Source organism: Perca fluviatilis, chromosome 1 (genome assembly GCF_010015445.1).
Source record: "Perca fluviatilis chromosome 1, GENO_Pfluv_1.0, whole genome shotgun sequence".
NCBI lineage: Eukaryota > Metazoa > Chordata > Actinopteri > Perciformes > Percidae > Perca > Perca fluviatilis.
The window spans coordinates 12,411,698-12,427,813 of NC_053112.1; the positions used below are offsets into that span (position 1 = coordinate 12,411,698).

Consider the following 16,116-nt stretch of genomic DNA (forward strand, 5'->3'; position numbering starts at 1 on the left):
TACATTATTTTGTACATTACTTGAAGCACAATTCTGCTCATGCAAAAATGAGATGAAATAGGAAGTGTGTATTTGTGGGTTAGGACTTGAGAAGAAGTCATGGTTATGTTTTTGATTTGATTCGGTTTAATTGAAATAATGTAAGATGTACACTTTGTGTGTGTGTGTGTGTGTGTGTGTGTGTGTGTGTGTGTGTGTGTGTGTGTGTGTGTGTGTGTGTGTGTGTGTGTGTGTGTGTGTGTGTGTGTAAAAGAATAAGTTTAGGACATTACAGCATCTGTGTGTATGCAGGGTTAGATTGAAAGGGTGTGAAGTATATAACACAGTGTGTGAATGTGTGTGTGTGTGTGTGTGTGTGTGTGTGTGTGTGTGTGTGTGTGTGTGTGTGTGTGTGTGTGTGTGTGTGTGTGTGGTGTGTGTGTGTGATTGCATGCGCTGCGTGCCGCGTGCGGCGTGCGCACATACGTGAAGTGTGTGTGTGTGTGTGTGTGTGTGTGTGTGTGTGTGTGTGTACGTGTGTGTGTGTGTGTGTGTGTCTGTGTGTGTTGTATAATGCATGGAGCTATTGAATGGGATTAGATATGGCTAACAGCTCAGCTCTGGCCCTAACTGGCTTGAACAAGGCACACACTTTACACATACTTCTATATTCGTGAGGAGCCCAGCTCCAACCATCAAAACAACTACCTAATCTCAACCCTAACTAGTGGTGCAATAAGAAACCAGATCCTTTATTTAACCGTAGCTTGTGGAATGTTCAACAACTAAAGGTGCTATGAAGCGATGCTTTTTGGATGGGTGAAGTGGAACATGTACATTGAAGAGCATGTGGGTGCGAGGCCGTAAATATTCCTGCCAACAGCTATTCCAGTGATTGACAGTTGGTGGCAGTATCATAGGCCAGAAATAGGCCAGGAAACAGAAATGTGTCAGCAAAAGGGGGAAAGAAAATGCAAATATGTAAATTAAAGATGTTTCACGAGGAAGGAACTAAATGCAACATGTTTGTCAGATGTCAACGATGCACACACTGTTTTTATTTGCCTCTAAAACTGAATGTAGTAGAAGTATAAAATACTTTTAAATATTCAAGGACATGCCTCAAAATTAAGACAACATGACTTAAGAATGGTATTTAAGTTAATGTATTTAGTTACTTTACACAAGTTACCTTTTTAATGCACAAAAAGCCATTTGAACAATTGAGGACTGGCCAAAATGTCCTCGTTTCACAAACATTTCCTCACTCGTTAGGTCTAAAACTTGGTCCTCACAATGATAGAAACACAAGAAAACACACACTCACAGAGTCCTGATTTGCTCTGAACACTCTGAAGTGGGAAGCAGTGCGCAGTCTTGCCATTACTATAATTAGACCGCTGGATCTTCGTACATAATGCTAATACTCTGGATTGGAATGCTAGGAGACACGTGTTGTCACCCACTGATGACGTCATCCGACTGGCTGATGTCACTGCTGCTATTTTTGGGAGTCGAGTTGTGACATGGAGGCATATCACGGTTTACATGAGTAATACGGCATGATAATGACTGGCAGGCTGCGCAAGCACCCTGGTGTGCGTACAGCATTAATACAAAAAAAACACACATATACACACACACTTACACAGGAACGTGCAAACACACATCTGCCCAGTGGTGTGTGTTTTCATGATCAGAGTTTTTTTCTTCCCTCTTTATAAGATCTGTTCATTTTCTAAAATCGATTCTACTGGTGAGCATGTCTGTCAGCTTTACATGGAAATACGCACGCACACACACACACACACACACACACACACACACACACACACACACACACACACACACACGTAGCCTACAGTTATTATAGTTATTCCCCTGTAGCTGTTTTGCCAAGTTCCCAATACCACATATTCTTTGCTGCTGGGTTCTCCCATGTGGGCGAAAACATGTGTGTGTGTTTGTGTGTGTGTGTGTGTGTGTGTGTGTGTGCGTGCGTGCATGTGTGTGTGCGTGTGAGAGGAAGCATATCGTTCCTGCGTGGGTAGTATATAGTGTGTATCGGAAACACCCCACTTTGGAGCTTGAGAGTGAGCAAGTGAGTGGGTTGGAGGCTGATCGATAAGTGTGTTCACTTTGTAACTTGTTGAGCTGGTGTGTTTGTGTGTGTGTGACAACGTAATGGGGGGTTGCTGCACTGTACTGTAGTTTCTGTGTATATACTCTAAAATCTGTGTGTGTGTGTGTGTGTGTGTGTGTGTGTGTGTGTGTGTGTTTTTTTGTGTTTTTTTTTTTTTTTTTGTTTTTTTTTGGGGAACCCAACCCTTTTTTTTTTTTGTTCTCCCCCCCGCCTCTATAATTCAGCCACAATTACAAGGCTCTCCTCTGCCGCAGCTAATGAAACCATAAGTCAGCCAGAGATACACACACACACACACACACACACACACACACACACACAACCATATAAACACACACCACTGCAGCAGAACCAACCAAGTGGTGGGAGAAATGAAGGGAGGTGAAAGTGTAACAGAGAGAATGAAAAGGAAAATAGGTTTGAGAGACGGAGGAACTTTTTGGTTAGTGTGTGTGTGTTTGTGTGTTTGTGTGTTTGTGTGTGTGTGTGTGCGTGTGTGTGTTTGTGTGTGCGCTCTGCCTTCTGTCTGTGTATTATATCAGAGCCATTAGTGCACAGTACATATTGACTCACATGGTACAAGGATGACAGGATGTCACACATAGCGTTGCTTAGTTAAATTGAGATTCAACATGAAATACAGGTTGGTATTTGTGTGATAAAATGTCACATAGCTGATGATTAGTTATATTTAGGATTACCTGTAGGCCTATATTATTGGAATATCACTAGCAGTCTAACAGTCATTATCATCAAGATTCTGTACTCCCTCCTCTGGACAACTGTTCCAGTGAATGATATTAAGCCTTCCTAACACTCTTCTAATTTAAAATACCATCAGTAAAATAATAACCCTCCACCACTGCATGGTCCGACTGGGAAACATTACAACAATATTACAAATCACTTACATGAAGATAATTAGCAGACAGGTGACCGGTCCAGGGTGTATCCCGACTCTTTCCTAATGTGAGCTGGGGTAAGCTCCCCCGGCAATCCTGTACAGGATAAATGGGTATAGATTATGGTTGGATTGATGGATGCAGATAATCAACTGTTGATGCTTTTGTGCTCGCTTATTGCTTTAAACGTCATCATCATTCTCTAACACAACTGAGCAACGGCATCTTTAATTGCATTATTGAAACAATGGTGTGAACTATAATTGTGCTAATCTAGCATGTAGTAATAATAGTTTGGTGGAATAGTCCTGACTTGACACTGCAGTGGTTTAGCAGTGACCACTTTCATGGATTAAGAAACACACACCCTGCAAATGGATTCGGCACATACAGTGGCAGAGGCATCCACCAGTTAATACATCTTCACCCTTCTGAAAATAATTGTAATAAAATGAACTCTAAAGTGCATCACACACTGGCCATGAAAGCATAATTTGACCGGCATCCATTGGCGTCGGTATCACACGCCAGACGTACCATACAGACAGAAGAAGTGGTCAAGGTACAGTAGCCAGGATGTGCTGAAGATACATGTAAAGGTCTCAGCGAACCTATGCAGTGAAGGGTGTGAAGGGCTGATTGGTTGATCCAACTCAAATTAAGGGGTTTTGAAACAAAGGAGAAAAAAACACTGTACAAGCAAAGGTATAAAAGAAACAGCCAATTGAACGTCTCCGTTCAATGGATGCGGGTGCTGTGATGCCAGTCACGCACCACCGATGTGTGTTGCCCTCAAAATCTATTGCCCAATTTTACTTCTCAATTTGATTACTTTTACGTGCAGTCATCCCCAGTAAATAAATATATATTACACACAGTGTATTCTATTTCATTCGTTCTGACAACACAGTGTAGAAAATAACCTGGACTCTCCTCTGTAAAGCGACCCATAATGTATAGTTAATTTATGAGCTATCCACATAATTTAACAAAAAAGCATAGAAAGGGTTTTGTATAGATCACAACAACCGGGGGCCAAACAAGAGTTGTTGGATGCAGAACTATAGCTTGGCTTGGGTTATTTTAAGATTTAGTGTTACTGTAGGCTATATAACCGCAAGAATGAGCAAAGTTTTAGTACAGGCCAAAGACAAAAATAAATAGCCGTAATAATCTCCGGGACAGCTGGGTGCATGTTTTACTTGCGAAATGATGTTGTATGATGGAGCAGGACGGCCTGAAGTTTACAGAGAATCCACCAACCAGGAAGTCAGAGGCTCAATCCCCACAGCAGCCTCGAGCATCCTTGACAAAGACACTAAAAACATACTGTAGACGTCTCCTCACACTGCTGATGCTCGCTCACGTTCGACTCACCCTCACTCCGTCTCTCTGTCGCTATGCTGTGATGTGCTTGGTGGCAGGGTGCGCCTGAAGGCCAGCGTGTTTTGGTTAAAAATTCTTCCTTTTAAACTCCCTGCCTTCTGCTTAGAGCGCAAGTGCAGAGAGGGATGAAGAGAGAAACAGAGAGAGAGAGATAGAGAGAGAAGATTGCTTGAGGCAAAGCAGCTTCACAGAGAACGGCCTGCAGTCTTCTTGCTTCTCCTCTTGTCTCGTCTCCTTTTTCTTCTTCTGCTTTCATTACTTTTTTTCATTCCTATTGTATTCTTTTCTTTTCCACTTTTATCCCTCTATCCCCCTGTATTTTTTTTTCGTTTAGCATTTTTTAGCTTCTCGCCACAGTTGCCTCTTTCTTTAATGATAGCTGAAGTCTGCACTGTTTCGCTAACTTCTAAAAGTCAATGCATTTCTTTCATCTGTAATTTTGAAAAATATTAAACTTGTCACTGGGATCAATCGCTACTCTTAAAATGAATGAGTTTCCAATACAGCACTTGAGATTAGACCGCAAGGCCTTTGCGACCTAAACAACATTAAACAGCGATTCATTTAGGAGCATACAAAAAAGTAGAGCTCCCATTAAAATGTCTCCACCTTGTTAGCTGTAATCTCTGCTCTCTAAACAGTCCGTGCATTGCGTCATCAAGACCCTTCTGCAGGACTCTCAAATTAGTTGCTGAATAAAAAGGAGAAGCCGGTTTTTGTCTTACTTCACTCTGAAATCGAGGACACATTGTTTCAAAAATGACTATAAACGTTGAGTGGCCAATATGCAGCGGTGGAGTGTTAGAGTACATTTACTCAAGTACTGCACTTAAAGGTGCAATATGTAATATTGTATGTAATACTGGCAGCTAGCGGTTAAAATAGTTACTGCACTACCAATTCAAAATACTGGAGAGTCGTTTCCCCCGCCCCCTCCTGCCCAGACTCGAAGTTCACGGGGGTTGCCAGGCTGAGACCGCAGCATTCACAACAATGTTGCTAGACGCTTTTCTCACATAGCCAGACATTACTTCACAGCACAGCAGAGTAGCTAACGTTAGATGCTAGTCTCACATAGCCAGACATTACGCCACAGCACAGCAGAGTAGCTAACGTTAGATGCTAGTCTCACATAGCCAGACATTACTCCACAGCACAGCGGAGTAGCTAACGTTAGATGCTAGTCTCACATAGCCAGACATTACTCCACAGCACAGCAGAGTAGCTAACGTTAGATGCTAGTCTCACATAGCCAGACATTACTCCACAGCACAGCGGAGTAGCTAACGTTAGATGCTAGTCTCACATAGCCAGACATTACTCCACAGCATAGCAGAGTAGCTAACGTTAGATGCTAGTCTCACATAGCCAGACATTACTCCACAGCACAGCAGAGTAGCTAACGTTAGATGCTAGTCTCACATAGCCAGACATTACTCCACAGCACAGCAGAGTAGCTAACGTTAGATGCTAGTCTCACATAGCCAGACATTACTCCACAGCACAGCGGAGTCTTTTATATATGTCACTGAGCGGAGTAGCTAACGTTATATGCTGGCTATATTGACTGTCATAAAAGCCCGTGCTCACGCGGAGCTCTGTAACCAACTGACAGACACACTTTTTCGGCTTAAAATTACAGTATGAACCGCTAAAAACACAACAACGTCACCGTCCTCTCCACACGCCAGTCAGGCACACTCAGCACACTTCACAATACGAAACGCTAAAAATACCACTACCTTGCCGACAAAACACACTTCATTGGCTTAGAATTACGGCAACAATCACTAAACACACTGCAAACTCACAGTCCTCTCTTCCCGATTTACAGCCCCCCTCTCGTGGCTTAAAATAACTCACCATTGTCGGCTCCAGCCGGTGAACTACACGTTGTAAACAGCCATGGCCCGCTTGCCTGGTCCTCCCGGTAACGTTAGCAGTTAACAGGGTTAGCATGGCGGCGTTAGCCAGGACCAGTCGGGATCACTTTACTGGCTGTGTCTCAACTGTTTTGCGAGTAACCAACTCGGGTACTCTAGCTATATAATTCAATGTGAGTACACAAATGTTGAAATGACATAAAATGCCCGTCCCTAGTGGCTGTGATAAATTAGCCTGAAGCTATGCTTACCGGTTCAGGAGGAAATAAGCCAATTCTGCGTCCTTTTGGGATCTAAGCTGTCTCCATCTTTCAAATACATCTCCAATATTTACCAGGGGGTTGTTACGTCTCTGGTCACGCAACTGTTAGAAACATGCTGTTTTCTTTTTTTTTTAGGTCGGGTAGAATCTATCTCCTTTGATCCTGTTCGTTTGTGTGCTGCTTTCATGGCTGTACTACCGTTACAGCTGTAGCGCGCTGGGTTTACGGTTTTTACAGGTATATCTGGCAACCCGGCCTGGCTGTCAAACTGGGCCGTTGATAACAACACACAGACCAAAACATAAACAGAAATTCCGTCACGGAATGTAAATTTCAAAAAGAAAAAATACTGACATTAGCATTGTTGTCAGAAAAGATAGTATTTCAGTTTAACATGTTTCCTTAATATCTGATGAGGCATTGGGGTAATTTTGGGATTTATTACTGTACAAATATTACATATTGGACCTTTAAGTACAAATTTGAGGTACTTGTACTTTACTTGAGCCTTTTCTTTGAACACAAAACACATGTAGTTTATAAAATGCTTGATAATTATAAAAAATGTTTAATTATAAATTAAACTACCCAACAATATAACGGCCTACAAGTAACAGCTGAAATGATTAGACCGTTAAACACAGAACCGTTTGGATGGTTTCCAGTTTCTAAAATGTGAGGATTTTTCTGCATTGAGTACTTTTACTTTTAAAACTTTTAGTACATTTTCCTGATGATAGTTACATACTTTTACTTAAGTAACATTTTCAATGCAAGACTTTTACGTGTAACAGAGTATATTTTTACAGTGTGGTATTAGTACTTTTACTTGAGTAAAGGATCTGAATACTTCTTCCACCGCTGCCACTATGCAGCTGTTGTCATTGTAAACTGCACACGTTGTGTGCTGAAATGCAAAGCTTGAAAGGTGTAACGACAGTGAATAAATTCGGTGGGGTTCAGGAAATGGTCAATGAAAATTCGATAATAAAATACAACCTTGCAATATATTATGTGCTGGATAGAGTATGCTCTGTGTGTGTGTCTCTTAACATTGTAGAGAATCTCATCCAGCTGTGTGTTAACCTCTAGTGAGTGATAAATCAAGTGGAGTACAGGTGTATGTGTGTGTACTCCTGTCACAGGAGGCATTTCTGCTTACTCCAGGAAAAAAAGATGTGTGTCTCTGTGTGTGCGTACAGTATGTGGTTGGTATGAGGGGCTTTCCACCTTGAAGAGAATTTGCCCTGACAGCACATGTCAATGAAGTAGAGGAGATGGGGTTAAAACAAATACGATGGCGGAGGAGGAGGAGGAGCTTGGTGTAGTGCTAACTCACCTTAATATTTGATCTGCTTCAGTGAATGGAACCATTACAGTATGGCAATACTGGAGAAAGATAAACAGTGATGGAAAGAAGAAAGTAAGATAATAAAAAAAGGAAAAACAAAAAGGAAAGGAAAAAAAGAGATGGGGGCGGTGCACGGTCACGGAAGGCTTGTATCATGTGGACGCACCGACAGTTTTGTTGTCATTACTTATAAAATCCTCATGGGGGCGGCAGAAACTACGCACTATAGCTTTAGCTTGTTTTGGCCATCATTTCAATAAGTTCTGATAATACTCTGGGAATTCATTCCTACTAGGGATAGACCGATTATTGGCAAAAGTAAGCTCAATTACCCAAAAATAAAAACGGTATCAGCTAGGGATGTAACGATTACCGGTGTAACGGTAAACAGCGATAAAAATGTTGACGATAACAATTTACCGTTTTCATTTAAAATATCATTATTATCACGGTGTGGAAACTGTGTGTTTAATCCTTCCCAGCTTCATCCAATTCACCTGAAGTTGCCGCGCATGCCCACTGCGTAGCCTACAATGTGCGTTTCTTGAAGTTGGAATCATGGCAAAAGGAGGAGATGGCAGCGCTCAGGACATCTGATGTTAAAAGTTGCACTTTTGATAAGGTTTTGCCTATCATTTTGTAATATAATAAACACTGTTACACTTTTTGAAACTATTTCAGCTTGTGTAGGCCCATCAGTGCTTACCGAACATATTGAATACACTTTTAAATATCGCGATAATACCAAAAACCCCGATAATTTTGGTCACTATAACCGTGAGGTTAAATGTTCATAACGTTACATCACCTAGTATCAGCATGAAAACTGCCAAAAGTTCAGGAATGTGACATTGGTCGCCTCAGAAACCAGATCGAGCACCTGGACCGCGGCAGCAGCATGACGACCCTTAGGCCAATCAGCAAATCAGCCACGCAGAGGGCAAACAGCTGATGGACAGACTGATAGGGGAGGGAAAAGAAGACAGAGACGGACGGAGAGTTAGAGAGATGGAGCGATAGAGCGATGGAGAAGGGGCTGATAGAAGGAGACGGACACACTGCACAATGGAGACCAGATCTTTGATACAGATAGAAAAGGCAGAAGCAGTCTCTGGAACAATGCTAATAAGAAGAAAAGTGTGTCTACCATCAGTATTACCAATGATCTGGTGCTCTATCTAGTACATTATTTTAAAATGCCATATATTTTTGTATTTGAATTTCTTTAATTTTTCTTCATCACATTACATTTTTTTTTGTCTGTCATCTGTCTTTTATGTGTGAAATGTATGTCTAAATGTATACCATTTACATTATTAAGAAAGTTCATAAAAAATCAAATTAAAAAAGATAGAAAAGGAAGAGAAGACTCAGAGAAAAGAAAGTTGGAAAAAATGTTTGCAAGTAAATATAGTAGGCTATAATACTAAAGAAGAAGTAGCTAAGGTGCTGTATAATATAATGCAGAATATTTTCATTTTTAATGATTATATCACTGATACTGTATGTATTGCTTGTTTGTTTTGTTTTTTGCAAATTGACTGCATTACGGCTGACCATTATATTGATGTACTTCAAGGTGGTAGATTGACTTCCAAACTTATTACTTTTAATTTAAAGGTCTTTCATGCATGTCAATAATCAGTTGGTAATTCACACTATTTGTAATAATAATGATATATTTAGCATGTGTCCAGTGGTGACAACTATGACAAAGACATTCATTTGTTGCCTTGATGTGTGTCTGTGTCCAGGCGCTGTACGAGCCTCCAGTATCTTCCCCATCCTGAGTGTGATCCTGCTCTTCATGGGGGGGCTGTGCATCGCCGCCAGCGAGTTCTACAAGTCACGCCACAACATCATCCTCAGCGCCGGTATCCTCTTTGTCTCCGCAGGTACGAAGGGAAGGAGAGGAAGGAGGCAAGGAGGGGTGAGAGAAGGAGAGAGTGGGAGAGGATGGCTGAATGAGCACGAGGTGTCAAGAAATTGTGTGTGTGTGTGTGTGTTTTGGGGGGGGTGGGTGGGGGGTAGAAGGAGGAGGAAAGAGAGGATCCATATGGATGAAAGGCATGACGAATGGATGTGGGGGGAAAAGGAAGAAGGGTAGAAGTGTTTTGGATGTACTTTAGGAAAAATGATGGAAGGCATGTTCAGAAAATCAATTTTCTTTTGCAATCAACACATATTTTTCTTTGGGTAGGCTACTGTCACATGAATGGTTGGAAACAGATATAGAATTGGACGGATGACAACGCAAAGATGTTATCCTTAAACCTTCAGTCATTGATTTTTTCTGGGCCATTTGAGGGCTGCGCGACAAGCTGTAACAAGACATGTTGGCTATCACCTTATAAAGTTGATAGGGCTAGCAAACAGTGGCTTATTTTTCATATTGTATCGTCATGGAGCAATATAAGCATTTATTTTGTGTCATGTTTCTGGAAACCAAAGATGAACGTAAACCCAATGTTTACACTTCTTTCAGGGTTGTCTCCACAAACTCCTGAGGGCAATATCTTTCTTTTAGCTAACTGTTCCATGGATGTTCACAAGCTAGTCATGCTCGCTTTTGATTGGTGCTGGGCAGGTAGTGCACTGGGGCCCTCATGTACTTACATTTGCAAACGTAGCGTTATCAGCGCCATGGCCAACCTGCAGAAAGAGCACGCTGTGATACTTCAGTTTACGTCGTATTTACCAAACCTGCAGTTCATCGGCTAATCCGCGCCTTTCTCCGCCCACTATACCGTAAATTGCGCTGTAGCAAAGCGTTAAGGACTGGTGCTATGATATGGCTGAGTGCAGACTGCGATATTCCCACTGCTGATCCTATGACTGTTTGAAATGATCCTGATGCCAATATTTGTAACGTAGCGAGGAGTTTAACAGCTGCTGGAATGGAATGTGAACGCTGAGTCGGAGATTCAATGTCATCTTTGATTTCTTCCAGTAACTGTAATATTGCATGGCTGCTTAATCTGTAACACTTAATGATTTTGTGTTCACTCAACTGAAAAAGTGTGATCCTTGTGGCAAAAATCTTTTCAGCTCCTCTCCTTGGCCTATGTCTTCGTCTTGCTCGGATTACTGCTGCCATTTCACCAGGAGGCATATGCGATGGGTTTACACCTGCTTTTAAGAGGCGGAGAATTTTCACCGCAAAATAGAGGCGTGCTGTCACGGGAGGTTTTTGTACATACAGTGTAATACATAATTAGGCGCACTTTACGCTTCCCCACCCATCTCTTTATGGGAAACTCCCACTTTCCCCTTGATCCTCCCGTGAATGCATATGCATGACACAGAAAAGCGCAATTTGTCATTTTCAATTCCCACAACAGGCAGTCTGCGCTTTTACCTCAGTGCGGCCTGTTTGTACATACCTCGCCATGCTTTTAAACGCACGTTTCGAAAACAAATACGCCTGAAGTGGGCGCAAAAGGTACGTGAGGCCCAGAGAGTAGTAGAAGTATTCGAGTGTTGAAAGTCAATGAAAACAGTAAAGCTGCAGGTCATAAAACCAAAATAATGAGCTGAGAGAGCTAAAATGCTCTGTAGAGCTGAGCGGGAACTTCAGATTCTGTGGTGATTACCTCCGCCATGGACGTTATGTTTCCAGTTTGTTTTGTCTGTTTTTCAGCAGGATTATGGAAAAAAAACACTAGTCCGATTGTCATGAAACTCTGTGGAAGGGTGTAGGACGGGTTAAGGAAGAACCCACAAAGCTTTGGCGTGAATCTGAATCACAGGGTGGACACACAAATCATTTTTCACTTTCGTTAACATTGCAAGATAAGGCATGGTCTTGGCGGAGGTATGCGCTCTCTGAGTTCCCTTCTAGTTATTTGTTGGTCGGTCATTACAAGCAACACCTTTCACATCCCACATAGTCATTTGATCAACTGTTAATACAGAAATATCAATTAGAGAAGCTAATTCGCAGACCTTCGCCCCGGCCATGCCCTATCTCACAATGTTAACAAAAGTGAAAAATGTGGATACATGATTCGGATCGGCTCCAAAATGTCTTCCTTGGCCCATGCTACACCCTTCCACCAAGTTTTGCAAGTCTTATGGAAATCGGGACAGCAGTTTTTCCATAATCCTGCTGACAAACAGACAAACAAACAAACCGAACTGAAAAGATAGCTTCCTTGGCGGAGGTAATAAAGCTGCAGTTAAAAACAAACAAAACCAGACATTTTCTTTCCCATTTGACTGACTGGAGACTCTGACTGGAGCCATTCCTTTATTAAGAAAAAAAAAATCTGGACATTATTGTTCACCAGTGTATAAAAGAAAAAAAAAAAAAAAAAACACCCAGGATGAGGAGGCAAAGGTGAGGGGAGGTGAGGAAAACACTGATGACAGCACAGTATCAGAACATTTGAAATAGACACACGTCTGCGTTGTGGAGCAGCTCAAAATAAAAAATATAAATGTCCCGTTTTGGAGACAACAGAAGCCACGACGGCGCACGCTGACCACCACGTGACGTGTTGCGTAGCGCTCAACGTGTGTGCAGCATACAATGATCGCCTCAGGACGAAGCTAGGGAGACAAAGATAGCGCAGGTTTTCATTTTGCCAGAGCAATTTTGTGTTTTTCTGCGTGCACGCATGTGTGCGTTTGTACTCTGGTTCTAGGCCATGGCCTACTGTGCTGCGCTAGATAACTAGTTCCCCTCCAAGTCAGAAGAGAGAGATGCAGCTCTCTCTGTTTCTCTCTCCTTTCCACTGTCTGTGTCTGTCTCTCTCGCCCTGTTGCTAGGCTAAGAGAAGGCCACTGGGATTACACTCTAAAAATAAGGTGTCCCTGATACTCTTCTGCTCTGATCCTTCTCAATCAGGCCCTCACAGCCCTTACACCTCACTCTGCTTTTCTCTCTCTTTAAACTGTATTTGTTTCACTGTTTATCTGCATATTTGTCCTTTTGTCTGTCTGTCTGACTGTCCGTGTGTCTATTTCTGGCTACGCACAGCCCAAGTGGTTATGTACACACATACACAAATGAAAGACGATCAAAATAGGGGGAGGGAGAAATGGAAAGAGAGATGGAGAGAAAAGGTAGATAGCAGAGAGGCAGATGAGAAGGATTGCCAGTGAATTGGGACATCTTTGGAGGGAGGAAAGGCTGGGAAGAACGGACTACAGAGATACAGGGAAAGATATTCACATGTAATATAAGAAATAAATGTAAGGCTGAATGTGCCCCAGTTTGCATCTCAAAGAGGGGGAAGGAGCTGTGGGAAATCAGTAAGAATGAGACAGAGAGAAAGAGAAAGAGAGAGAGAGAGAGAAGAGAGAGAGAGAGAGAGAGAGAGAGAGAGAGAGGGAAAAAGAGTAACTACTGGCCGTCAATAGCCACAGTTGAAATCCTGTACTCATATTCTATCCACATTCCTGCTGTTGACGCGCAGATGTGATTACTTACTAATTTATTTGAAGAAGATTTCAGTTCTCCATCGCCATCATTCATCAGCTGTCTTCATCTTCTCTGTCCGACAGCTATTTGAATTTGAATCACCAATGAATTATATTTTTGGATGCATGTTAAAAATAAGTTCGAAAAATATTACCTGTTTAAAAAAAAAAAAAAAAAATCAACTTTTTTTCATGAATTTTCTGTAAAGAATTTGGCAGGCCGCTTCACTAGAAAACTTGATTTTAGAAAAAATGTAAATGCCGGAGACGCTAAGCAGTCAAAGCGGAGGAGACAACTCTTTTACCCTTGGTTTCTTTGTTCTTTTTTTCAGCTGCCAATGATAATAAGTGTGATGATTTTGGTTGTTCAGTGTGTGGGCCTACTTGAGTAACAGTTTGGCTGTATTTTAATTTCGATCTAATCCTTTTCCCTCTTCCTCTGTCCCAGGCCTGAGCAACATCATAGGAATCATTGTGTACATATCAGCCAACGCTGGGGACCCTTCCAAGAGTGACTCCAAGAAGAACAGCTACTCCTACGGCTGGTCCTTCTACTTCGGCGCCCTCTCCTTCATCATGGCCGAAATGGTGGGCGTGCTGGCCGTGCACATGTTCATCGACCGCCATCGGGAGTTGCGCGTGGGGGCGCGGGCCGCCGACTACCTCCAAGGTGCTGCCATCACGCGCATCCCCAGCTACCGCTACCGCTATCGACGCCGCTCACGCTCTTCGTCCCGGTCCACGGATCCCTCGCACTCCCGCGAGGCATCGCCGGTGGGCCTGAAGGCCTTCGGGACGCTGCCCTCCACCGAGCTGTCCATGTACACGCTGCCCAAGGGCCAAACGGGCACCCCGACAGCCACCTACAACTCCACGGAGAGGGACCACAACTTCCTGCAGGTCCACAACTGTATCCAGAAGGACCTGAAAGACTCAGGCGGCACCGCCAACCGACGCACCACACCTGTATGAAACTGATGCGAGGGACCTCAGACAATGAAAAAAATAAAAATAAAAATCAGAGGGAATTTGGGGGGAGGCGGCAAAAGACGGATAATGGTGTAAAGGAGACGGAAGGGGAGAAGGGGGCTTTAATGGCTATATGGAGTGAGGGGGTAATAGCGACATAGGGGAAGTTCTGAGCGCTCCACAGCACCTCAGATGATCACTTAGTTTCTGTTTTAAAAAAAAGGAAACGGAAAAAAAAATGCGTAAAAAAAAAAAAAAAAGGAACATGCATGATTTTCCCATCTACCATTGTTTAACAATGTTTTGAACATGTTTGTAAAGATATGAGGGGGAGGATGGGGAAAGAGGAGTTTGGGAGGGCGTGGGGGTGGGGGTGGGGGGGGCGGGGGGTGGTTGTCGGTCTCGGGGCTGTGGAACCGCGAAGTGGTGGGCTGGGCCAGACTGCCCGTTTAAAGGTGAACTTTATATTTTTTACTCTTCCTCAGTCTGATGAAAAGGGGGGGGGGGGGCGTTAGTTGACCCCCTCGGCCCCGCCTATGATCCCACCCTCGCCACCCACCATCCCACAAGCCCCCGCCCCCAACACAACACACCTTAACCTTCCCTTAAACCCCACTCCTTTCTTTAGTTGCTGTATCTTCTTGATTTCATCCTTTATTCGCATTAATACTGTGAACCATTGCGGTGTGGGATTTTAGCAGGGAGCAAATTCAGGCCGCAAAAAAATTTACATAAAAAAAAAACACACATAAGTTAATATATTGATTATATATAAATAAAAGAATATATATATATATGTTAATAAATCATGACTACACTTCCCTGGCGCAAAAATATCAACAAGAAAAGAAAAAAAAAGAAGGAAAACAAAGTAACTTAACAAGTGAAATTAAATCAAGTCGTCATGGAAACTAAACCAAGACCGAGGATTCTTCGTGACTGGCTCATTTGACGGGCAAAGGCTCCCGCCTACTTGATAAACTCCTATTGGTTAGTATCTGACACATTATCACATTCTTTTACAACAACAACAAAAAAAACTAATCTTTTGGCCTTCCGCCGAAACCCTGGCAGCCATCCTTGTTCGGGGTCGACTAGAATTGAAAAGATTGACCTCACTTTTTTTTGCTCCATGAAGGAGCGGAGTGAAGAGAGAACTCTGGGTAATGGAGGATCTCTCAGCAAACTTGAAGAAGACTGTGGACAATGAGACGTCACTACTGCCAAAGACACAAAGTAGTGCGTGAGACAACATGGCTACCAGCGATGTGAAGCTAAGTGACTCCAAAAAAAAATTAAGAATTTACATGCATGCTAAATCAAAATCATCCGATCTGCTTTTAAGGAACCTACGTTTTGAACAGCTGAACAATGATACAATGTAAGGGCAGTGGGGGTGACAACGTAGAAATTAATGTTACAGTACTGTGTCTATTTAAATTTTTCTTTTCTTATTTTTCCTTTTTTTTTTGAGTGGGTAATTTGGGGTGGGGCTTCATTACGCTTAAAACAAAAAGAAGAAACTTTGGACAATGTATCAAGGCTTTTTTTTTTTAACAGAAGAAAATCTTATCTTGACTTTTCATTTCATTTTTATTTTCTCGGTTCATTTGAACTCTCACACAGCCTTAGCCTCTTTCTTTGTCTCATTTTTCTTGTTTGTTGGTTTTTGCGTTGTGTTGTTGTAAATGAGAATTAAAAAAAAAAAGTTTTAAAAAAGCGTAATGTCTTTCAAGGTGCCAAAACTGAATGATTCTGAACTTGGATGCATCAAGTCCTGATGACGAATAAAAATTGAACCCCCCATAGGGAACAG

The 16,116-nt window shown here is 42.4% G+C and overlaps 1 protein-coding gene across 1 annotated transcript in view; it reads left to right on the forward strand.

Annotated features, from left to right (window-relative positions):
- LOC120567022 (voltage-dependent calcium channel gamma-2 subunit-like) overlaps window positions 1-14,652 on the forward strand; it is a 76,440-nt gene extending 61,788 nt beyond the window's left edge. Inside the window, exons 3-4 of the mRNA XM_039813802.1 lie at window positions 9,662-9,802; window positions 13,780-14,652. Coding sequence (XP_039669736.1) covers window positions 9,662-9,802; window positions 13,780-14,303 — 665 coding nt within the window. The 3' untranslated portion in view covers window positions 14,304-14,652. The remainder of the gene's footprint in view (window positions 1-9,661; window positions 9,803-13,779) is intronic.
- The last annotated feature ends 1,464 nt before the right edge of the window (window positions 14,653-16,116 follow it).